General features: G+C 34.8%; 1 protein-coding gene across 4 annotated transcripts; it reads left to right on the forward strand.

The window, feature by feature from the left end:
* Nucleotides 1-7,392: 7,392 nt before the first annotated feature.
* LOC143253874 (uncharacterized protein CG3556-like) lies at nt 7,393-23,467 on the forward strand. 4 transcript variants are annotated; one of them, XM_076508379.1, is made up of 9 exons: nt 7,393-7,528; nt 7,964-8,043; nt 13,138-13,360; nt 14,011-14,267; nt 14,735-14,895; nt 15,827-16,025; nt 20,281-20,470; nt 21,882-22,018; nt 23,332-23,467. In XM_076508379.1, exons 2-9 carry the CDS (start codon nt 7,983-7,985, stop codon nt 23,397-23,399), a joined length of 1,296 nt encoding a protein of 431 aa, XP_076364494.1. In that variant the 5' UTR covers nt 7,393-7,528; nt 7,964-7,982; the 3' UTR covers nt 23,400-23,467. The 4 variants fall into 4 exon arrangements, with proteins under 4 accessions (XP_076364494.1, XP_076364493.1, XP_076364492.1 ...); XM_076508378.1 differs by having other exon boundaries at nt 7,407-7,483; XM_076508377.1 differs by lacking the exons at nt 7,393-7,528; nt 7,964-8,043 and adding an exon at nt 11,706-11,833.
* Nucleotides 23,468-24,719: the final 1,252 nt, after the last annotated feature.

Here is a 24,719-nt window from a genome sequence, read left to right on the forward strand (position 1 = left end):
AGATAAAATTATGGACCGGCCCCAGTACCATTATACATTGATCCGTCATGGTGTACCTAGTGGTTTGCGTATTATTGACAAAGGATTCTTACTACCAAGAAAAAATACGACCCTAAACACTCATCAAAACTACGCAGAAATTACTTAGCTGAGAAAGAAGCTGGTGGAGTCATTAAAACAGTGGTTCCCAACAAGGGGTGAGCATTCCAGGAGGGGCGAGGTAACTTTTTTTTTTTATATTAAGGGTACTGTCCTATATATTCAAAAATTACATTCGATTTTTATTTCTTATTTTTCTTGTTGTTACAGACGTAGCTTTTTACCTTGTTAATATAAACTATCGTTTCTACCGTCACCGGCGCAGACCGAAATCTTAATTTAGAACTGTAAACAAATTACATACGAAACGTAAACGTGACCTGAATACTCGGCACAACTAATTAGGTTACGTTCGTGAACGCCGTCTTAAAGTGTCTATTATTTATTTATGTTATGTATTTACGTGATCGTGACTAGAGAAACTTCCAGAAGTATCCAGAATTAATCGATGACGTCATGTGGCGTATATTCGAGAATGTTCTAGAAAGTTTCGCAGAGTATATAAACCCATGCGTAGTCAGTGCATTGTTGATTCTGTGTTCGTGCAAAAAAGACTTCATAATGTCAAAGAAAAGGAAATGGAATGATGATTATGTGAAGTTTGGTTTTACTTGCATCGGAACAACTGAGGATCTGCAAAAACCCCAGTGCATACTTTGTGACGCTCTCCTTTCAAACGCAAATTTGAAGCCATATAAGCTGCAGGGACACTTCAACAACCGGAAATGTTGCAAGCCATGATGTTGAATCGTTGAAAGGTAGAAGGGCCCGCTTTGATTCTCGAGCAACCTTTCCAAAATCAGGTTTTATATCTGCTGACAAACCACTGCTGATGGCTTCATACCACGTGGCGTATGAAGTAGCCAAATCAAAGAAGCCCCATACAATTGCAGAAGAGGTGATAAACCTGTGTGTATTAAAAATGGCAACAATTGTTCTGGGAAAAGAAGCCTCAAACAAGCTTAAATTAGTGCCGTTATCAAATAATGGTATTCAAAACCGAATTGGTGATTTGAGTTCGAACATTTTGGACCAAGTTATCGCAGACATCAGGGCTAGTCCCTTGAAAATCTCTCTCCAATTTGACGAAACAACTGATGTTACAAATTGCAGTCAATTCATCGCACTAGTGAGGTATGTCCATGATGGTGCCATAATGGAAGATTTCCTGTTCTGTGAAAATCTGAAAACAACCACATAAGGGAAAGATGTCTTCCAGTGTGTGAAGGACTTCTTTGCGAAATATAATTTAGATATCCAAATTATTGGTTCTGTGTGTACCGACGGTGCCTCTGCTATGCTAGGAACTAAATCAGAATTTTTCGCACTGATGAAACAAGAGATTCTGCACTTGCAAGGTACTCACTGTTTTCTTTATCGACATGCTTTGGCATCAAAAACATTGCCTCCAAAGTTGAAAAAGGTCCTTGACACTTCTGTGAAGACCATCAACTGGATTAGGGGTCACGCTCTGAACCACCAGTGGCCTCTTCAAGTCACTTTGTGAAGATTTTGGAAGTGAGCATTCAGTTTTGCTTTCCAAACAGAAGTCTGCTGGCTGTCACATGGGAGAACTTTAATGCACTTCTTTGAACTGCAAGAAGAAATCAAAACTTTTCTGAAGGAACGTGACTATGATCTGCCCGGAGAAATAGAATCACAAGAATTCAACCAAATGCCAGCCTATTTGAGTGATATTTTCACTCGTATAAATGACCTGAGTGTATCTCTTCAAGAGAAAAACAAACATATTGAAATGCCGTGAAAAGTTAAATGCTTTCAAAGAAAAGTTATATCTTTGGTGTTAACGAGTTAAAAGAGGGAATCTTTCAAATTTTCCATCACTTGAAAAAATGGTAGGTGAGGATGAGTCCCTAATTCTGTGTGTGTGAAGAAATTGTGGATTATTTGGAAATACTATCAAAGTCATTTGATGGATATTTTGGAGGAGAACTGGAATCTTCTGAAGAATGGATTATGAATCCATACTCCTTCAATTTGGATAATGTGTCGGATGATGAAGAACTGAAGGAAGATCTTATTGAACTGTGCACAAATCGAGTTTTTGAAATGCAGTTTGAAAGCAAAACTTTGGAACAATATTGATGTTCGGCAATGGACATGTTTCCAAGACTTTGTGAAAAAGCACTAAATGTGCTCATCCCATTCGTTGCGACATACTTATGCGAATTTGGATTTAGTGCTCTTTTGTCAATCAAGACAAAATCTAGAAATCGCTTGGGTACACAGGCAGACTTGCGGATTGCTATCAGCAACAAAGTGACACACTTTCAAAAACTCGTAAGAAATAAACAGGAACAAAGGAGTCATTAAATTTAAATTGGCTTATGAACATTTGAACATTTCAAATTCAAAGATATTTCATTTCATGCATGGATGAATTTTTTTTTTTTGTAGGCCATGTAAGGTTTATGCAGCTTTTAGTTTGTTGTAATATTTTTTATTACAACCGTCACAATGTTTTGTTTATATATCATTAAAAACTAATTATAAAAATTTGTTTTGGCCACCTTCACCTTTATTCTTAAATAAATAATTACTGTGAGGGGTGCGAGAACATATTAAAATTTCTTAGGGGTGCAGGGCATAAAAAATTCAACTGGAATTTTATGGATAAAAAAACTTGACAAATCAAACCGCACTTCCAAAGAAACGTTATGGGAGTGCACAAGACATCTGGAGAAAGGTTGTCTGCTGAACTCTAACACTTCCACAAAGTTTCTGTTGTACGAAATATGAAGATTCATACAATGTTAATGTTTCACCTGTGATTTACATTCTATTGTTCTTTGAAAGTAGCCCGAAGTCTAATTTTTGAGTTTGCGCTAACGTTTTTGAATAGTACAATATTTTATATTAATTTTCCAGAAACCTGTGCAAGATTTCAGTGTTGTGCTTTTTTAGCATTCTGTCCACCGTGGGGAGTCGAACCCTGAATTTTAGCCATGTAAATCCGGAAGCTTACATCTGATCCACCAGGAGACGTCAGGGTTAAGCGAGTGAGAACAGTTTAAAATGGTTAACTGTTATGTCTGTTTGGTATTGGGTTTAAAATTTTACGGACAAAATTGAATCCCGAATTTTAGCAATTAAGTACAAAATATTACGTCTGACCAAATGGAGGACTTCAAGATCATGCGAGTGAGAACAATTTAAAGTGGTCGGCCATGATTTCTCTATTGATGGGTTGAAAAATTGTATCAAATGTCAATGTTCGGTTGAGCGTTTGGTTCAACGTATTCAGGCTTTACAGAGCAGAGAGATTCATCACGTGACATCGAAATGGCAATTCATGCTTCATTTTAATGCTTCCGCTCGTTTAGGAAAAGCGTTGTATCCTTCGGCTTCCGTTTCCGGTAAATAACTTTTGATGTCTGAAGAGTAAATCACACATAAAAGACATTAACATTTGCCCATCTACGACAGTACTACCGTTAACACTCTTCATCAGTAGAAACCTGAGTAGATGTAAATAATCATACCAATATAAGCTTAAAAATGACTAATTCAAGGAGTGTTTTTCGATGTACAGTGAATTATCTGGAATTTCTCCAGCACAAGGAACTTCGAATTTTAGCGTTGCAAGTCGTAAGTTTACCGCTGTTACACCCGAAACTCTTAATTTTAGAATACATAAATAATTAGCCAAAACTGGTTTATTCTGTTATAATGGCACGATCAATTCCACTATTTGTTGGTAAAACAGTAGTTGAAAAGTTCGAGGCGAGTGATGTTGACTAATCTACCTTTTCCTAGTTTACATTGCTAAATTAGGAATAGCCAATGCTGATAGTCCTCGTATTTGCGAAATTCAAAAGAAACGAAGTCAAAATATTTTGTTATTTGCCATTCAACTGATGTTAAATTCTTTACCGCTAGGTGTCCCGTTATACGTTATTTTAGGGCAAGTAAAAACGAGAAATGCATTTTATCTAAGTACCCACACGCCCAATTCTACAAATATGAGATACTGGAATTAATTACGTCATCTGAGTGCGGTCTTTGATTCTAATCTCTCGGTGGTGCAACGTGTAATAGATATAAATATTTACATGACATACGCGCCTAAACTGGTAAACAACATACAGCCGCCATACTGAAGTCTTTCTTTTGTTGTTGTTGTTATTATTTGTTTCACATTGAAAACACTTTTATCGAGACTTAGATGACTTTCAGAGATTTGTAAACTAAGGATTTTAAGATGTTCAATATATTTTTATTTTAAAACTTGAACTCATTGTTAGAGGTAATTCATATAAAATCAAACACTAGTTCTTGGAGGTAGGGGACTCACTTTCATAAGTATTTCTTTATGATCTTGGTGGTAAAATTACAAAAAAAAAACATTTATTCCGAAAATTCTTGATGTCACCAAGTTCTAGACAGAAAGCCACTCTTGAACGTGTTATTTCAAAAGTTCTGAAATATTTTGGAAAAAACGTTTGTTTCTTTAAAATTTCGTGCAAAATTACCCGAGAGCTATCCGTGTTAGTCATCCCTAATTCAACAATAAAAGACTGGAGGGAAGGCAGCTGATCGTCAACTCTTGGGCTACGTTTTACCAACGAGTAGTAGGATTGTCTGTAACGTTATAACGCCCACACGGGTGAAGAGATGGACATTTTTGGTAATGTGGAAAACAAAAGGTATCAATTCTCTGTAGTTAAAACATAAATATTAAAAGTTAGTTTATCGGAGAGTACATTAGCACTATGTATGGCACGGACGCCCGTATTAAAGCAATACAAAGGTCAACCGAATTTTCTTCTCTACAGGTCATCAGAAACAAGATATGAAGAGGAAATTTGCACATTTGCTCGATCTCTGGTGTATATGGCGCTTTTAAGCTATCCAGAGCGTCCAAAAAATCGAAAACAGGCGAATAGTCAAAACAGACATTTATTTTCGTTCATCTTTCTTCAACAGGCCTAACGTCTGTTTATTTTCAATAGTAACAATAATTTTATCTTCATTTGATAGAACAAAATCTTTGACTACATGTTTTATCATCATTTGAAAATTTTATAAAACTTTGCAATTAATTCTATAATGTAGTAACTAACGTACACCATCTTTTAAAAAAGTAAACAGACAAGTATGAAGGATAAATGTAAAAGCTATGTAAAGCGGACCTCTGAATTTGCAAGAGGAAACGAAACAAGACAGGGATGGAAGTGGACATATTGATCCAGCTAATGGTCATTTAGTAGACTAAACCGTATCGACTTCATATGGAGAATAAAATCCTTACAATACAACAAATAAAACCAGAATTTCCAATCGTAGGAGATTACTCTACTGAAAAATAGTCATGAAAGTAATATTCTATTCAAACACTAAGCTTTCCGTAAACAAAGTGAGGAAGCCAGTAGTGTAGGGATTTTATTCTCCATGTTAAGTCGAGAGCTTAGTGTGCTATGCGATCTTCAGCCGGATCAAGTGGTATGTCTACTTCCAACCCTATTGTGTTTCCTTTTTCCAACTGTAGTTGCCAGCTCTACATAACATTTTTTATCAGCAGTATTTATTTCCCTAATACCTTTGATACTAAGACACAAATAGGTAACTGGTGATTTAAAAGTATAAAAACTAAAAATAGAGTATTTTCATCTTTAACAGTAAATTTAATATTTTAGTTCTCTCATTTCAATATTATAGACCCCTGAACGCAATATTTATGTTGAAATGGTAAAAATATAATAATTATACAAATTGATAATGTAAGTTTTAAATAAAAACTATGAATACTTGAATGGACGGCAGCGGCTAGTGTAGAGGAGGACGATTCCAAAGCCTTCCAGGTTAAAATTTACTTTGTATACGGACTCAGAAATTTATAGTTCCGATATACAAGCTGAAGAATAAATTATCTATGACTAAATGTTCATTATTGGTGAATAGTTTCACAAAATCAACCAATTTTTGTTATAGTTTAAGATGATCCAAACGCGAGATACAACAAGTCGAATTGGATAATCAGCCTTATAAACTTTGGCGTATTTTGTTTTGTTTTTTCAGTGTAAGCTGTATGGATTCAGAAAATAAACTTAGAATAACTGAATTAACAAACAAACATTGTTAAAAGCATTATGTATATAATAACGGCTGAAAGGGGTAGAGAAGGCACTAATAGAGTTCGCTCCTTTATTAGTACCTTCTCTACCCCTTCCAGCCGTTTCTAAATATGTAATTTTTTCTACAAGTGGGTTTTCTCCTCATCACGGATTGTTAAAACCACTTAACAAAATTATCCAACAACTGAACATCAAAAGTAATTTAAAAGAATAGCTAATAGTTCTCGTACTAATAATGTGAAGATAAATTTATCGCACAGATTAAGTAAAAACACCAGTTAACTAAAATTAATTTACAAAATATATGCTTAATTACTCGACTGGTTTCGACATTCAAAGTACTACGAGCCCTGACGAAGCCACAAAAGCGAGACGTTGGTTGAAAGTTTTCTTATCTGGAAACTAGATAGTCTCTCTGACGTTAATGTTAAAAATTTAATAAACATGTACTTTATTAATCTCACATTTTGGAACAAAGCTTAAATTATACCACTTTGTCTTTTCCGATATGTTTAAAACTAGCATAGACCAGCAAAACAGGTGTTCAAATAAGTATCTTTATCGTAAAAGCACTGCGTTATATATATAGTACTTCTGGAATAATACAGAAGAATTTTAAATATAGTCACCGAAATCTGCAAGTCCAGTAGTCGTAGGCCTGACATTACTCATTAGTTAAGCCTAAGTAAGGCCTACATTCGTTAGAGAAATTAACTCGTGTACGTTTGTTAGTAATTGATAATGTTAAAATTAAGTAAACTTAATGGTATGCTACGACCTGAAGTTAGGTCTTTTTAAAAGACTTCGACAAGCTTTTAATACACTGTTTTACAAAATGTCTACTAAAGTACATTTACATCCATCTTTTGTTTACATCTCTTGAAATGAAGTGCGCGCACATTTAAAGAACAGACGAAAACAGAGTTATAATTTATTATACATAATAGATCGTATCTTATGGCTTTTTGACTGTTATCGCTTAGCGATGTCACAACGTTACTCATTATGAACATTTCGAATACAACTCATAAATATGCCTAGATATCAGTTGTATAGTCGTACCTTGTTCCTTATTTATTTATATTCTGAGAAAATATAGTAAGGAAATATCTGTTTGATTTACAACATCTGTTACACAATCTACTTCCAGTGAAATAGGAGCAGCATTTCATTGGTTGAACACACGACTAAAAGCATTATTTCCTTGTAAACATGTATATAAACCGTTTAAAAGTTTTATTATGCAACAGTGTTTTGTACACAAAAGCTAAAACGTTAAAAAGAGCCTAGTAAGTTGTATTTGAAACGTTATAAATAATTCAATTATTTCATCGGTAAGAACAATAATTGAACATCTTAGTGGTTCAAATTCTGAACTACATGATATTGTATAAAATCGGTAAAATATCTTGAAAAGTAATGAAATATATAATTGTAAAAAAACTTCTTTCGAAGGTGCGAACCTAAAAACTGACTGCAGAATACGTTGTTTCAGAGACGTTTAACTATAGAAATAAATTAAGTTCATTTCAACGACAGCCATTATCAGGAATGAATACTATGATAAATTTTAAAACAAAATAATAAAAACGATAATATACAGGCTTCGTTTATAACAGCATACAAGAAGCACCCATCACTGTAAAAATACTGGACACGTTTGGTGTGTTTGGACAATGTTTATTTAAACAATCGTAAGAAATTTGTTAATCAGAACTACGATATAATAACCAGTTTATTTATTGCTAAAATTCTCTTTCCCATGCTAGGCAGATAAGCCTTCTCACCATGGAGTTGTTTATCCTTACACTCAAAGTTCTAAGCCTTCTGGTCACGGGGGCAGAATCTAGTAAGTAATGTTTTTTGGTTTTTTCCTTTTTATTAATTTGTAAGTTTCTTTAGTTCAAAGAACCGCAGTGGGCTATCTGTGCTCTGCTCACTAGGGGTATATAATATTGTGTTTCATTGTTATAAGATCTCAGTCACCAGGTTTTTTTTATTTTGTTTTTTATTTGTTTAATGAATGTTGTGTAATGTTTGTTCGTTGTTTAGCAAAAGGCTTTCTGTGCTCTGTCCACAACAAATACTGAAACTAAACAGTTTCTAGCATTGTTAGTCCGGAAACATATCGCTGTGCCACAAGGAGGCATAAATGTAGTATAACAAATTTAATAGTTTACACCAACCAATAATCTCATTAACTTCGATTTTTATATAACGTATTGATTATATATATTCAAAATGCAAAAACCGATAAGGAAACTTGGATTTATCTGGAATATCACCAAGTTAACGAGACAAACACAGAGTTCTAAAGTTTTATGTCATTTACAAAGTAAAAAACAAAATAAGATACAATTTTTGACTGCCATAAATGAAAGTTTAAGTATAAAGCGCATGTATTCCTAAAGTAGCTTGGCAGGCAATCTAAATTAAATCAATTATAAAGTGCGTTTGTTTTTGCAAATTCAAAATATAAATATTCTTATTTTACAAGTGTTCCTTTTAAAAATTATGCCCGAATCAGCAAAAGTTTGTATTTTTTGAATTCGATTAAAGAGAGAAAGTTGTATTTTTGAACAAAATCGTGTATGTTTATCATTTTAATTTACACTGCTTGATGGTTCAAATTATTTTTTGTAGTTTTCTCCCCAAAATGTTGTTATGACAGCGTTTTCCATGCTATTATACAACCCACACTTTATGCACAGGTATACAGTTGACAGGTCGTTCAAATGTTAGGCCTAATAGAACTGGACATGTAGATTTCAGTGTTCAGTATTAGAATTATTTTGTATTATTCAAGAACTTCTGTATGTGAAGAAATATTATTGCAACAGCAATACTAATTTGACCGGCTCTCTGCTAGTTAACTTAAAAACGAATTGTTTTATAATTTCTGCCAATCTAATATTCCTTTTTTCTGCTATCCCCCCCTTTTAAGAATGTAGAATTTCGATTGTGCAAGTTTTTTTTAGTTTGTTTGTAGTTAAGCGCAAAACTACACAATGGGTTATATATGCTGTGCCTAATTCAGGTATCGAAACCTGGTTTTTAGTGTTATAAGCATTCAGCCCTACCGTCGACCTACTGGGGTCAGTTTAAGTTATAGGCCATACTTTTATGATAGTTGTTCTTTCAGTGGGATACTCAGTAAATTAACCGCACTAAAATTAAATGCCAATAAATAATAACAATGATTATTGAGAACCAATAACACTGCGCTAGCTAATAACACAATTTTTATATACAAAAGGGTTGATTGTTGTTAAGCGCAAAGCTACACAATGGACTATCTGTGCTTTGCCAACCACTAGTATCGTTGGGCCACTGCGAACCGGAAAAGGTTAAGAAAAATACTGATTGAACATGGAGAATCAAAAGTGTAGTGTATGGTTTGTAATTTGGGTCTTCAATTGATACGGTATATCAAAAGTTATTGAAAATAGTTCTAGCCAACTAGTATAGCTGTTTCATCTATTTAAAATTAGTATTTTCAAAGAAAAATCATTTTCTGACGAAAGTGGGAATTGAACACAAGTTATGGTTCTATTTTTTCAACTCTCACTGTAGAAGCAATTAATAAAATTGCAAGAAAGTTCATACGAGTTTAATTAAAATATTTAGTTTCGACTTTACAAAAAATCAAATTATTTGATATAATTCTATCATTATTATGTTGTGGTATTTCCAAAATTTCATTGCTATTTATTCAAATCTTTAGAATGGGCTATCTGCGTTGTGCATAGACTTGAGGGAAAAAATACATTCTACCAGCCGTTACATCGCGGCTAAAAAAACAAGTGTCATTGTCAGTTGTTCTAGGATTTAAGAACTAAAAGCGACTGATATATGAACAGTAAAAAAGTATATTTTTATTAAACTTATCAGAACTTTGATTTTCTGTTTGGAAGAAAACCCACCTGACACGTGCTGTTTCATTTATCACTCGGCAATGATGATGAAACGCTACTGTTGTTTTAACTGGATTATCTATAACCAGCTTATTTCAATGTATATATTTACAGGATGTCGTTTACACAATCTGTTTTTTTAGTTTGTTAAAGGTGTTGAAACGGAATATGAGGGGTTATCGGTACTTTAGCCCACATACACACACGTTTTAATTCACATACACATTTAAGTAATTACAAAACGGGTAAACCGCTAGTAAAACATGCGGGTCAAAGATGCGGGCCTCTTTTAAGTCTGTTTCTAATAATTACAAACGTGCAATCCATGAACTTACAGAGCACTCAAACAAATAAAACTGTCATATCGTAAGAAGTAGCAACTTTTTTTTTCCCATTTTAGATTTTGTTTTTCAACATCTAGTTCAGAATTATAAAAGAAATACACAGTCAACAGTGTGGGTGACAAAAGACGTCGAAATTAAATAATGGGTTAAACCATCGCCAAGTTTGTTTGATATACAGTAGATCCTGGTTTGGACGACCCCCGCTGTCGCCGACCACCCGGTGTTTCCGACCATTTTTCTGCCAACGGACGGCTTTCAATGTTATTTTCCCCGTAGTGACCGACCACCCGCTGGACGCGACCAGAGACCGCCCGTGTGTGATCAAAAACCGGTCGTTTGGTCGCTTAAATGCTGGTCTTAACGGTCATTTCATAATACCTCACGTCTGATAATTGACAGTTTTGTCCAATGTACTGATGTAAAATATTGCTAAACAAACAAAACCACACCACACGCCAGCTTTTCATTGATAATTGCCGAACAAACATGTCGCATCCAATTAGTAGACCAAATCATACCAAAAATGATCAGTTCGGTTAAGGTATAAATAGGAGGCATATATTTATTAAAAATCAGTTTCAATTTGATTCTTTTGCTCTACACATATTCAAAACGTCTTTATCTTCATTCTGAAGTCATGGATGATTGTCGAAAACGCAAAGTGCTTTCACTAGAAGATCGTGTGAAAGTTATAAAGTTGTTTGAAGGCGGCAAAAGCTGCAGAAAACTTGCAGAATCCATGAACGTTGGAAAGACACGAATACAGAGCATAGTAAATGACAAAGAAAAAATAATGTCACTGTGGCAAAATGGTGCTAACACTGGCCAAAAATATCAGAAAGTACGGAAAACAGTCTACACGGAGCTGAACGAAAGAGTGTGGGACTGGTTTTAAATATTGTTCAGAGTGGACAGAAGTCAGTGACCGTGTTGGCTCAGCAGACCAGAAAAAAACAGTTGTGCATTCAGGACTTTTTCAAACTGTAAATAAAGTTAATAGAGTCTACATGTATTGTAAAATTGTTTTTGTACATATTGCTGTTAGTTTGTTTTGTTTTATAAGAAAAGGGGTGGTCTTAAATACCAGGATCTACTGTATTTTTAAGTTAAGTAACAAACGGGACTTCATTCTGAAGAACAGGAAATTACGTAACTTCGCTATTTCAAACTAAAAGGAAGGTTTCAGTTTCTCGAGTCATATTTAACAAGGACAATCATCCAGGAAGTAATATTAGCTTGTAGTGGAACCTATAAAAGGCACGTGCTACTGCACTTATGGCTAATTATCTCAAAGTTCAAAAACAAATGCAGAGGATGCCCAAACACGCTGTGGCAATGCCAACCACGAGTCTTCTTCAAAGTCTCTTCATACCCAGGATCGGTAACATGCCAGGACTTTTGTTTGTACAAGTTAAATAAAAGTTCGTCAGTTGCATCAGACAGGATATTTTCTTATGTCTTTTAGAATTATAAACATTTTCATTTTATACTTAGAAAGACTTTTTTTTGGTAAGTTCATCTAATTTTTCAATACGAGAAATAAGTACAAACCGTACTGCAGCGAACTGCTTAGATGGACAACATGTCTGTCCTTTCGTCGTGGTGACGTTATCCCACTATTTGCTGGTAAAAAGTAACAATAGATGGCGGTGTTGACCAGCTTCCTTCCTTTCAGTCTATTATTTAAAAATTATTGACGAATATCGCGTGGCCCAGCGTTTAAAGTGAACGGACTGTAGTTCCAGGGTTCATCGTTTTGCGACACGTTTGCTGCAAAAGCGCGCTCCGCATTCTGGAGACGTGGGTTCGCTATAAGAATAACAATCATTTCTACTCTTGATGACGAGAAACTCACTTGAACCAAAAATGAATCTCAGAACGGCTGGCATAGGTATTAACACTTCTACTAACAAAGCCGAGAACAACGTTTCGACCTAAAGATGGCCTAGGAAGGTCGAATATTAGTAAAAGTGTTAATACCCATACCAGCTGTTCAGAGATGCATATTTCTACTCCATCGAAGGAGAGCAACTTAACAGTTGGCAGTAGTACTGCTTATTAACTGGCCTTACCAAGTCAAAGTTAGGGACTTGTGCGCTGCACTAGCCCTCGGGTAGCTGTGTGCAAACTATTAGAAAAGAAATTAATCCGATGGATTAACGATAAGCTTTAAAGTTTATAACGCTGGAATCTCAGGTTCAGTCTCTGCGGTTGGCACAGCGTAGGCAGCCCATGGCGTAGTTTGTGTTAAAACAAAATCACGATAAACAAGTACTGTTGAGCGAAACGTGCCATCTGCAATGGATCTGGCAAAAATAGTGTGGTGGAAACGCTGTTATTATATATTCCTATAGCTTTTTGGAAATCTATAAGGAGCAGATAGAGAATGTGGTGACAAACATAAGCCTATCACTAACATCTTATGACGAGTATAATTAATAATCATGATTAGCCAACTTGAAAAAGTTCACACCATAACGTATGTTATTAATAACAAAAAGCTTGTATAAATTTGTTACGACAACTACCTTTGTTGTATTATAGTTAGCCTAACGAGTTCTGGAATTGAGAGAAACGCGGTCAACAAATTAATATGGAGAATATAGCGAGTTTGAAATACTATTAAGAGTTTTTACGACAATTAGCAAGTTAAAAATGTTTACTCTTTGTTGTTTTAATATATAGAAGACAAATTAACTTGTGATGTGGATGAAATTCCTGAAAGTATCGAGAAGGGAAGATTATGGTTGTTGTCACAACGTGATGATCAGTGGGGCTGGGGCCGGGAAACGCATCGGGCCATCATAACATTGTACCTGACTAATCACAGTCAGTTTTCTACAGGAAACCTAGAGGACCAGCTTATGGCCAAAGAGTTGGAGTTGCAGTTAGCTGTTGCTCTATGGGGGTAAGTATTGTATTTACATAGTCAAAATGTTGAACTTTTCATCTGGTTATATCATAAGGTTGTCTTCTACAGAAATAGTCTGTTGCTTGGATGGCATCACGTGATTAAAGTTAATATTTTTATAGTTAAGAAACAGGGGGATGTAAATGTTCGTGACTGTCCAATTCATTACTAACTTAATAAAATGTTTGTGACTGACCTATCGATAACCAGACAGTTTAACTAGCTATTTATGGCTATTTTAACAAAATTTGCCTGGTTAATCGCGCAAATGGCTACTTTAAAAAAATATATATCCTTTCATGAAACAGATGTAGTTCACTTGACGTGATTAAAATTAGAATTAAAGGTTTAAAACCTAAACTTTCCACAGTTCAGACAAAGTCCAGGACCTGACCAATTACTCGTAAAACTCGAAAAGTAATTATACACTTACTTTGAACTGTTTTCCCTCATTTTGTTTTTGTAGAGAAACAGTTTGATAGATAACCAAAAATATTTCATTAAAAAATAACAAAACAGATTTCAATCCAAACGACTAGCATTTCAACAGCATACAAATAATGTTGCAACTGAATCAAAAGCTTATGGTTTGTTCTTTCTGAGTTTTTTGTTTGTTTTTTTTTTGGGGGGGGGCGTAAATGTTTTAGGCCTAACAGAAGTACGCTGACAGCTGGTCAACTAGCCCTCTACATTCACGGACTTCTGGGAAGCTGTCATACTCCAAGAAACTACTTCGGCGTGGACCTGGCAGAAATACTTCTGCATTACAACTTCACAGCATCAAACTATTCATTTGCGTTAGAATCTTTATCTCTCTGCAATGCTGGAAGAGAACTGTCAGACGAGAGGATTGGACGTCTTCTGAAAATACTTCCACCAAAGGCTGGTGCTTTCTTCTGGACAGGTATACATAATGAAATTACCTTGTGTCATAATCACCAAAAGGAAATAATTACCCTTTAAACTTTTATTACAATGTGTATTATAAATTTAGAATAAAGCAAATGAGAGAGTAAGGTATCAAGATTAGATAGTAATGATTATCAAACTTTTTTTTTTTTGCAAACGTCTCGAATTTTTTCTTTTATAGTGGCGCACCATTATGGGTTCTATACACTATACTATCACTTCCATTCAGTAATAATCCAATCTTTCTATGGACTACCGGAAGGAAGTTCGCTGACAATGGATTTGTAACAAACAATGAAACTTAAAATTTCGTTATCTGTCCAATATTGTTTTAAAACACATACACAACAGTTTTAAAATTTGATCTATTAGCACCTTGTTTGAAAGGTTATTGATGTACAAGCATGGTATAAATACATACATATTTCTTCACAACAAGTTTTTTTTATGCATATTTACCAGATACTCGAGCTATGGCAGTGATGGCTTTATCCTGTGTTGTAAAAAAACAACATTTTACAAACATCAGCCAAAACATAGAGGAAGCTTTAAATTCCTTCAAAAAAATCCAGAACCCAGATGGAAGTTTTGGAAACGTGTACACCTCTGGACTCGTAGTACAGGTAAGTTTGTTTTTTGAATTTCGCGCAAAGCTACACGAGGGCTATCTGCGCTAGCCGTCCCTAATTTACCAGTACAAAACTAGAAGAAAGGCACCTAATTATCACCACTCACCGCCAACTCTTGGGCTACTCTTTCACCAACGAATAGTGGAATTGACCGTTACTTTATAACGCCCCCACGGTTTAAAGGGTAAGCATGTTTGGTGCGACGTGAATTCGAGCCTGCGACCCTCAGATTGCTAGTCGAGCGCCATGCCGGGCTAGTACAGGTAAGACAATGCTAACAAAGCTGGAATGATAAATTATAAGACAGAAAATCTTGAAAGCACATATCCTTCACCACTGTGTTGTTGGAATTTTTCAAATATGTTAATAATAATAATAATGAGATAAATAGTGAATGCGTATTTAGCGCCATATTCAGAGGAAATGAACCCAGAAAGGGAAAATTAACGAATCAAAGTAGTTTTATAAGATTGCTTGTCCGGAAAATTCACAGAAAACTACCTCAGGGTTATTTGCGCCAGCCATCTCAGACAGACAAGGCAGCTAATCAACAGCACCAACCACCAACTTTCGGAAAACCTTAACTGAATAGCGGGATTTGACTGTCACTTTTATAATGCACCCACAACCTCAAACTGTGAAGCCCAATTTTGAAATACCTGAACAAAATATGAACACCCCGAATCACAGTTAGGAATGTCAAATCCCTTAGGCCACGCCTGGCCCTTAAAAATGGGGTAGATAGTTCAGTTCACAAGTACTTTATGGCTAAATATAAACAATGTTTTACATCAAATGGAGGCGGTCATTCTACTAGTATTGTTATAAACCATAGAAAGAAAAAACACTCGGCTGTTTCCCGCCCCACAGTGAGTAACATTGGGATTGTAGGTTGTTTTTAGATCTTCTATGTTTTCTTATACAGGCTTTTCTAGCAGCAGAGGACAACGGAAACGACTGGGACTTCAAGCAAGCATTACTTTATTTGCTCTCTCAACAACAAAAGGATGGATCGTTCGGGGATCTGCTGGCTACATACTTCGTACTGCCGGCTCTGGCGTGTAAGAGCTTTGTGGACTTGGGTTTTGTCAGCTGTGTGGAACCAACAACCTCAGACAGTGGAAGTAAGTAACTTAGCAATATAAAGTAATCTGATGAACAGTGCTCTTTTACGTGGCAATATTTTATTTGGTGACGTCACTGACTGTATAAGATTTCAGCATGTCCCGCATACGATTTGCATGTGTCGTGCAAAGAGATTCAACAGTGTACAAGTTTATGCAATTTCAACACGTAAGAGGTTCTTGATAATATATCTCTAAAGGAGGCTTATGTTCTTTAGTCCTTTGTTTCAGAGTTAAAAACGTGAATAAAAGTATTCAAATTGAAGTCGACAACAATTAAATAAAATAAAAATTACTGCAGCCATTTTGCTGATCTATCTATCTGTCTACCCCCTCCCCATTTTGTTTTTCTACAACACTAACAATGAACCTTTAAAAGCTTGCCACTTTTAGAAGCATGTTACTATTACAGAATCGGTAAAGAAATGAAATAAACAAGAACTTAAGTAATTTCGAATCGCGAGTCTACAAATCACAAAGAAATGAACATGATACAATATAATTATTACATTATTCAAAAGACTTTAGTATTTACAACTTTGGGGTTTGTGATAAATTTTGTCGGAGAGCCTCAAAAACACATAATTTAGTCGAATACAATTAAATAATGTTTATTAATTAAAGCTTTAGAAATACACAATATAACAGATGGATAGATAAAATGCATAATACTAATATTTACAATAAAGTAATGATTTCTTAACGGCCGAGCAAACATCAGTGAGAGAACTAACTGTTAATAACACTTTTACTGATAATTGCAAATTAATAAATTGATATGAAGCGTTTAAAATAATTCTTACAAAAGATACAAGTCTTAAATCTTTTTCGACGAGTCGCCCAGTTTTTGATAATTTATTTTTCTCGTAACCTGAAATTAGCCCTTCCTCTTAATAATTAATGAAAGGTTATCCGAGGGCATGAAAGTTGCTTCCCTTATACATAATTGTAAAAAACGCAAAAATGTCCACAGAGACTGCAAAACACAAAACGTGAAACTGCAAATTTTGAATGTATCTCCGCGTGGACCCAACAGACCTTCATGCCAAATTTGATGAAGGTCCACTAAAGGGTCCGAAGTAGTGGTACAAAACTGAAAAGTTGCGTTTATCTCACAATGGATCAAATTAACCCTGCGAAGTAGTTACATGGACATACACCACACAATACTATTACATTAATATAAATAATATTTGAATAATTCAGCAGTTATAAACACCAATAACATTTATAACAAATCAGTCACACTGCTTTGGGGTCACCCTGTATACACTTATTTCTCGAGTTAACAAATATCTGATTTTAAAAGTCACGCACATTTTTGTATTAGCCTCATTATAGTTTTAACATTGCATTTCCATTCAGTCCCTATATTTCTACTTTAAGAGTATTTAATAATATTTTATCTACACACTGTAGACAATTTTGTGGCCTGTAATACTTCCATCCCTTTAAAATTGACAATTATTGCTTATTGCATTTATAGGGAAAGCAAGATACATATTCCTTAAAGGAACCGTCAATAATCGGTTATGAGCATTGCAGTTAACACCCTAAATACACAAAATTAAAAATACAAATCTGATATCAACAACTTCTATCAAAAATTATATTACCATACCGACACCTTTCTTTTTTTAAGTAGTTATAATAGTATACGATATTGTAATAAACTACAAACCTACCTCTATAGTTCTGTCGCCCTCCTTTCACACAAGTTAATTTTCAAGTAAATATGGATAAACTGTGCTAGGCCTAATTGCCTGAATCTAACCCATCCGATACAATTACAACGAATGTATCTCATGACGGCTGGTGTGGGTGTTAGCAATTTAATTAAAATAAAGTGCAGAACAACGTTTTGACCTTCTTTAAGTCATCTTGAAAAGTTTTGTTTGTTTGTTTGTTTGGAATTTCGCACAAAGCTACTCGAGGGCTATCTTTGCTAGCCGTCCCTAATTTAGTAGTGTAAGACTAGAGGGAAGGTAGCTAGTCATCACCACCCACCGCCAACTCTTGGGCTACTCTTTTACCAACGAATAGTGGGATTGACCGTCATATTATACGCCCCCACGGCTGGGAGGGCGAGCATGTTTAGCGCGACGCGGGCACGAACCCGCGACCCTCGAATTACGAGTCGCACGCCTTACGCGCTTGGCCATGCCAGGCCCATCTTGAAAAGAGAACTCACTTTGTCAACCTCGAAATGACCTAAGAAGGTCGAAACGTTGTTCTGCACTTTATTTTAATTAAATTGTTAATACCCACACCAGCCGTCATGAGCTATATTTTAACTTTTAGCGAGTTTCCAATTATAACGGATATATTATAATAAATATGAACACCAAGCATTAGTATTTGCAATGTACTTGCGCCATCTAAAAATTAATATTTCAAGCTAGAAATTCAAATTGTTTCTGCATAATTTACTGTCTAATAAGTTATAAACTAGTTGAAATACTATACCGATTTTTAAATTATTGGAGCTATTAAATAAAAATTATCGTTTAAGATATTTCTTTATATATACGTAATAAGACTATAGAAGAAGTGTATTTCCTGGCAGCATTCTATCTTTAAATAACGTATGGTAAACAGGAAGATAAATGAGATTGGAATAATTCAATTCAGAAAGGATTATTTCATTGTGGAAGATGTTGACTGAGAAATCACGAAGTACCTCTATAGCATGTCAGGGTCATGTTACTTTTGGACCACCCTATAAAACCCTTGTTCCTTGAGTTATTGAACATCACGTTTCAGATGTCACAACGAATATGAACTGAAAATCAAATGTAAACCATGTCGTACAAGTTTGCTGTTACCGCCTATTCAACTATTTATATTACGATATACAAATCTACAAACTTGTGTGGTCTTGTAAAGAACATGGTGAGTCTACCGAGGGAATCAAGCCCCTGATTTTAGCGTTCTAAATCTGAAGACTTTCCGCTGTACCAGCGGGGACAAGTGTAGTAATCAAGTAACAGGAGAGAGTGAGGTAAAATCTTACAGAAACACGTTATTATTAAACTGACATTAGGAGTTTTGACCAATAGGATCGGTTAATCAAAACCTTGCCATGCTTTAAATTTATTATAAGAAAAAACAAAGAAGCAGTAATTTTGCTTTATTTCCAAACCAAACCTTTACACTTGTTATTGGGCCCGGCATGGCCAAGCGTGTTAAGGCGTGCGACTCGTAATCTGAGGGTCGCGGGTTCGCATCCCCGTCGCGCCAAACATGCTTGCCCTTTCAGCCATGGGGGCGTTATAATGTTACGGTCAATCCCATTATTCGTTGGTAAAAGAGTAGCCCAAGAGTTGGCGGTGGGTGGTGATGACTAGCTACCTTCCCTCTAGTCTTACACTGATATATTAGGGACGGCTAGCACAGATAGTTGAGTGCGAAATTAAAAAACAAACAAACAAACACTTGTTATTTTTCGCACTCAACTATTATAAACACATGACGCCTCCAGTGGCACAGTGGTATGTCTGAGAACTTACACACTAAAAACTGGGTTTTCATACCCGTGGTGGGCAGAGCACAGATAGCTCATTGTGTAGATTGTGCTTAATTCTAAACAAACACATGAAGTATAAAAAACAAAAAAACTTATAATCACGTTGACGTACTCTAGAGTAAATACAGTACCAAAGAAATGGGCAGTGTATTTTCAATATGTTAACAACTTTCTGTGGAAAGACAATAAAGTTCAAGTCTGTTTGTTCGTTTTTTAATTTCGCGCAAAGCAACACGAGAGCTATCTTCGCTAGCCATCCCTAATTTTGCAGTAGCAGTGTAAGACTAGAGGAAAAGCAGCTAGTTATCACCACCCACTGTCAACTCCTGGGCTACTCTTTAACAACGAATAGTGGAATTAACCATAACGTTATAACACCCCCACGACTGAAAAGGCAAGCATGTTTGATGCGACGGGGTTTCGAACCCGCGATCCTCAGGTTACGAGTCGAGTTCCTTAACCACATGGCCAGGTCGAGCGTAAAATTCAACTCACAAGAAACTCAGTTTAAGATGAAAAAACCATTTAAAAAGAAGTATATGTATAAAACAAGCCTTATGGTAAGTTTTTGTCTCGGTAGAGTAGACAATTTAAACCAGTTATACATATCATAAATGGCACAGTTTTAGACTGCACTATACTGATTTGTAGTCCTTAATTTTAATCAACAATAACAAGTCTTCCTTTGAAAAAGAAAAATTGAATGACTAACCTTTCAAATGTCAATAGATGGCGAAGAAATCCAGGAGATACGAGGGATCGACAACGTGGGGAGTGCTGAATATATCAAGGTTCGTTACTCTCTGTGGTTCAAAGACGAGAATGAAATGAATCAGTCAATTATTGTGGACAATATTCAACCCAATACTACGTTCTTTCAAATCATGGAAAAAGCAGCGGAACAAAACCCTAAATATAAGTAAACAACAGTTTTTTGATGAATTATTAGAAATTAAGTTGGAAAATGTACGTTTCAGTGTTGCTTGTAATGTATTGTCCTTAGAGAATTTTTGTTCTGATGCCACCTGCCGTATATTTCCTATATTTGCCTTTTCCAAAGTTTACTTTTCCATATCTAAACCTACTGTTTGTATCTATACTCTTTTTCCACCCTCACCATTATACCCATCTTCAATCCTTCCCCCTCTCTCCTTTTTTTTCTACCCTCCCAAACAAAACAAAAAACAGTGGCTTAAACTTTACAAAAACACCTCTGTATCTGAAACTACATATTATTTGTTAATTGTTAAGCTTTGTTTGTTGAATTTCGCTCAAAGCTCCTGGAAGACTATCTGCTCTAACCATTCTTAATTTGAAAGTGACAAACCAGAGAGGAAACAGCTCATTAACACCATCCATCGCCAATTATTTGGCTAATCTAATAGTGAGATTGACCATCATGTTATAACACCTCCACGGCGAAAAGAACGAACACATTAGATGATGGGTTTGAACCCGCGAAGTAAAGATTGTAAATTGCGCTCCATAACCATCAGGACCTGTCAGCCAAACAAGAGTAGGTTTAACAATATCGGGTTCTTCGTTTTATACTAGTTTTAAATGTTAATATGTTTCTACAACATCAAGGGAACAATGTATCACGGCTTTATAAGATGTATCTCGAAAATGGTTTAACCTTACCTCGATTTCATATTAGTAGGAAATTGAATTATTATAATATTAAGAATGAACCATTTTTTAGCCTAATCCTCCTTAATCCACTATTACACAGTACCTTTTAGTAAAACTGAGAGTTCAAAGCCGTTTGCTTATTACTTTTTTAAATTCTATAATTCGCGTACTCGTGACTGGCTCGCTCTTCCTACTCCAAGGAGCTTAATACATAGGGTACATTTACAAACTAAAGTTACACAAAAGATTAATTGTGCAAAACCGTCTTTAATTTTAAACTGCTAGAATTACGGGGAAAAACAGCTGGCTAGCCAATTTTCAGGTTATTTTCGTCTCATCGAACAATGTGATTTGATCATCTGACTTACATAATATCCATCTTCCCCTCCAAAGTGTTATATAATACCCACTCATCCAGTGTAAAGAAAATATAGAGGCTTGTAAGAAATAATGGTTTTTGTCAAGTTTAGTTGTCAACTTATAATCGTTGTTTGGATTTGTATCAGTACAGTTGTGCAGACCGATAAGTTTAGTAGTCAATGATCGATGAGGGTAAAACGTGTGTATGTGTTAGTATGAATCGTTTTTTCACTCTTCTGAATCTCTGCTTCATTTAAATGCGAGAATTTAACCAATAACGACGATGATACGATGATAAAACATACATTTCGTATTTTTCCAAATGCTCTTTTTTTTAGGTTTAAATGGGAATCAACAGCATTTGGTCCATATGTGGTTGAAATTGCTGGTATTGCTAACGATGCTGTGAATAAAAAGTTCTGGATGCTCTATGTCATGGACCCACTCACAATCAAGCCAGTATTGTCTAAAGTTGGTAAGGAATTTTTTAGTATATTTTATTTTTGCCGAAAGGTATTCGAGAAACATACCAAATTTGCTCGTTTTAGATTTTCAGTCGTTATCTCAAATAACTGTTTCGATATTTTTTGTCTTTCTTACAAAACCTGCTATCATTGTTTTGCTTGGTCTACAAGTTCATTTATTTGTTTGTGTTATCATTCACTATCGATGCCCGAAGGGTTTTACAAGTACTAGCTGAGGGAACCTTTTAAGGAAGCAAAAATTGTATGAAGGTCAATGTTAGATAACGTTTCCCTTCCTTCTTTCTTGTGTTATTAAATCCCTAATGACGGCAGTAGATGCTAATTACATGTTCAGCTTTGTGGAAAGCAGTAATTGACTCATTTCACTGATTAAATACTTTTATCTTTGAAATTCAAAACCAAAACTTTATAAAAATGTTGAAATGTGTTCGATTTCACAGGCGTTTTTTATGTCTCTCAGTGGTATGTCTGCGAACTTAAACTCTTAAAAACCGAGTTTTGATAACTCGTGGTGGGCAGAGAAAAGACAGCCCTTCTTGTAGCTTCGTGCATAACAAAACAAAGAAGTACAGCAGCAAGTATTTGGATTTACAATGCTAAAATCAGGTGTTTGTTTCCCCTCTGTGGGCACAGCAGAAAGCTAACTGCTGAACCATTGTGAAACATTCTCCAGAAAATGCATACAAAAATATTCAGACTGAGTGAAAAAAACCAACCAACATCAGTTACTTCCTGTAGATACTTTTTACTTTAGAGATTTAACTGAAAATTGTTGCTGTTGTTTGTTATTAAGCATAGAGCTACAGAATGAATTTTCTGTGCTCTCCTTGTCACAGGTATAGAAACCCGATTTCTAACAGTACAAGTCCGTAGACATATCGGTGTGCCACTGGAGGGCTTTTTAACTCAAGAACACCTAGTGAGCACAAATGAACATTAGCACGATTTTATAAATATATGACATGCTATCATGCATTGATAAAACTTAACGTTTTAAGGTATATTTTATTATTTTTCTTTCCAGTAATACTTACTCGTTATCTAAGGACAGTTGACAAAGATATATAAACTAACAAACTGAAACTATAGGATAAAAGTAGGGATTAATTTGAATCGTTCAATGGTTAAAAGTACTAATTACGTAATTGTAAAAGTCTAACTAATTAAACACATTAATTACTTGTGAATATTTAAATTCCTGATAGAAGTATTAATTATTTGTTATTATTTATATGTTTAAAATGATTAATTTTTTTTGTAAATATTTAAATTAGAAATATTTTTGTTCATTTTTCCATTCTAGGTGTTGGTAAGTTACGACCCAAAAATGAAGACCATATTATATTCTGGTATCAAACAGTTATCGTGTGAGAAATTGACGGAAATATTGTTAATATGATATAATAATACCAGCTTAATAAATTTGTATTTTATCATCATCTATTCTCTTTAGCTTTTATTTATCCTTTCTAAACTCGCTGGAAAATTAATTTTTGAAAAAGGAAATATTTTTTGTTGAAAGCATGTTAAATAAAACTCATTCTCTTTGTAACGCCTCTTTTGTTGGTAACGGACAAATTAACTCGATGATTAGTCTCAAGTGGGGATCTCGCGAACAAATTCCAGTTGTGTAGGTTTGCTTTGCAATTTTTTTTTTAATTATCAGCTCATCATGTTTAGAGCAAAATCATACAATTTTAACCTCATATTTATCACTATTTGTTTAAAACCCAGGTGGCGACTGTCAATATCAATATGAAAGCATCCCGTTAAAATCTTAGTCGAATCGGGATTTTATGTTAATTATCTTTTTCTTTATTTTTAAAAATTTAATCTTTCCGAGTGTCCGAAAAAAATACGGAAACGATTACAAATTAAAGCAGGGATCATATTACATATCTGTCTGTGTAGAACACAATTTAAATATAACTCCAACCTAACAGATAGCGCAAGAATACATTATTGTGATGATGCTTTTGAATAAACGTAAGCAATTTTTTTAAAAATTTAGTAAAACATTTTATAATCATTTTAATTAAAAATATATACCTTCGTCCATTTTTTCTTCTCCCACAAATTATTCGCCTTTGTAATCACAATAAATGGCAAAATCAGACATTTAAATATGTACAAATATTTGGAAAACACATGCATAAAATATTTGTTTAATTTTCTGAAAAAAAAAATCATTTACTGTCACGTGAAAGACATTCAGTTCGTTGCGAATAATCACATACTCTTGTATTGTAAACCTTATCGAGCTCTTTAACGTCGTCTCATACTTCAGTGTTACTGAAAATAGTCGCCAGGTGAAACAGCGGTAAGTGTTCGGATTTATACCACCACAATCAGGGGCTCAGTAAAGAACAGATAATCCGATGTGGCTTTGCTGTTACAAAATACATACACTGAGAATACTCTGTACCTGGTGACTATTTAGTAAAGTTGTTGTACCGATCATAAAGGTATATTAAAGTGTAATGAGCATTAATAAGTTTACTAAAAACAATCAAGAAATTACCCGGGGAGATGTTTTAACTTTTCTTCGTTTTCTAATATCTTTCTTTTGCAAAAAGACATATTAAGTCAGTGTATCACACAAACAACCAAAACCCAACAAATATTCTGGAATAAAACAAGTGTTTGTCTAAGAAACGTTTTTAATGCAACGGTGTCATCGTACTAAGTTTA

This window comes from Tachypleus tridentatus, chromosome 6 (assembly GCF_004210375.1).
Source record: "Tachypleus tridentatus isolate NWPU-2018 chromosome 6, ASM421037v1, whole genome shotgun sequence".
Lineage (NCBI taxonomy): Eukaryota > Metazoa > Arthropoda > Merostomata > Xiphosura > Limulidae > Tachypleus > Tachypleus tridentatus.

Bases quoted from the DNA above. Each gene is read 5' to 3' on its own strand.
- LOC143253874 (XM_076508377.1), top strand. From the start codon at position 11,728: ATGGCTAATTATCTCAAAGTTCAAAAACAAATGCAGAGGATGCCCAAA. The intron at 11,834-13,137 runs GTAACATGCCAG...TTTAATATATAG, and splicing joins TCTCTTCATACCCAGGATCG to AAGACAAATTAACTTGTGAT. The intron at 14,896-15,826 runs GTAAGTTTGTTT...TTTCTTATACAG, and splicing joins CCTCTGGACTCGTAGTACAG to GCTTTTCTAGCAGCAGAGGA.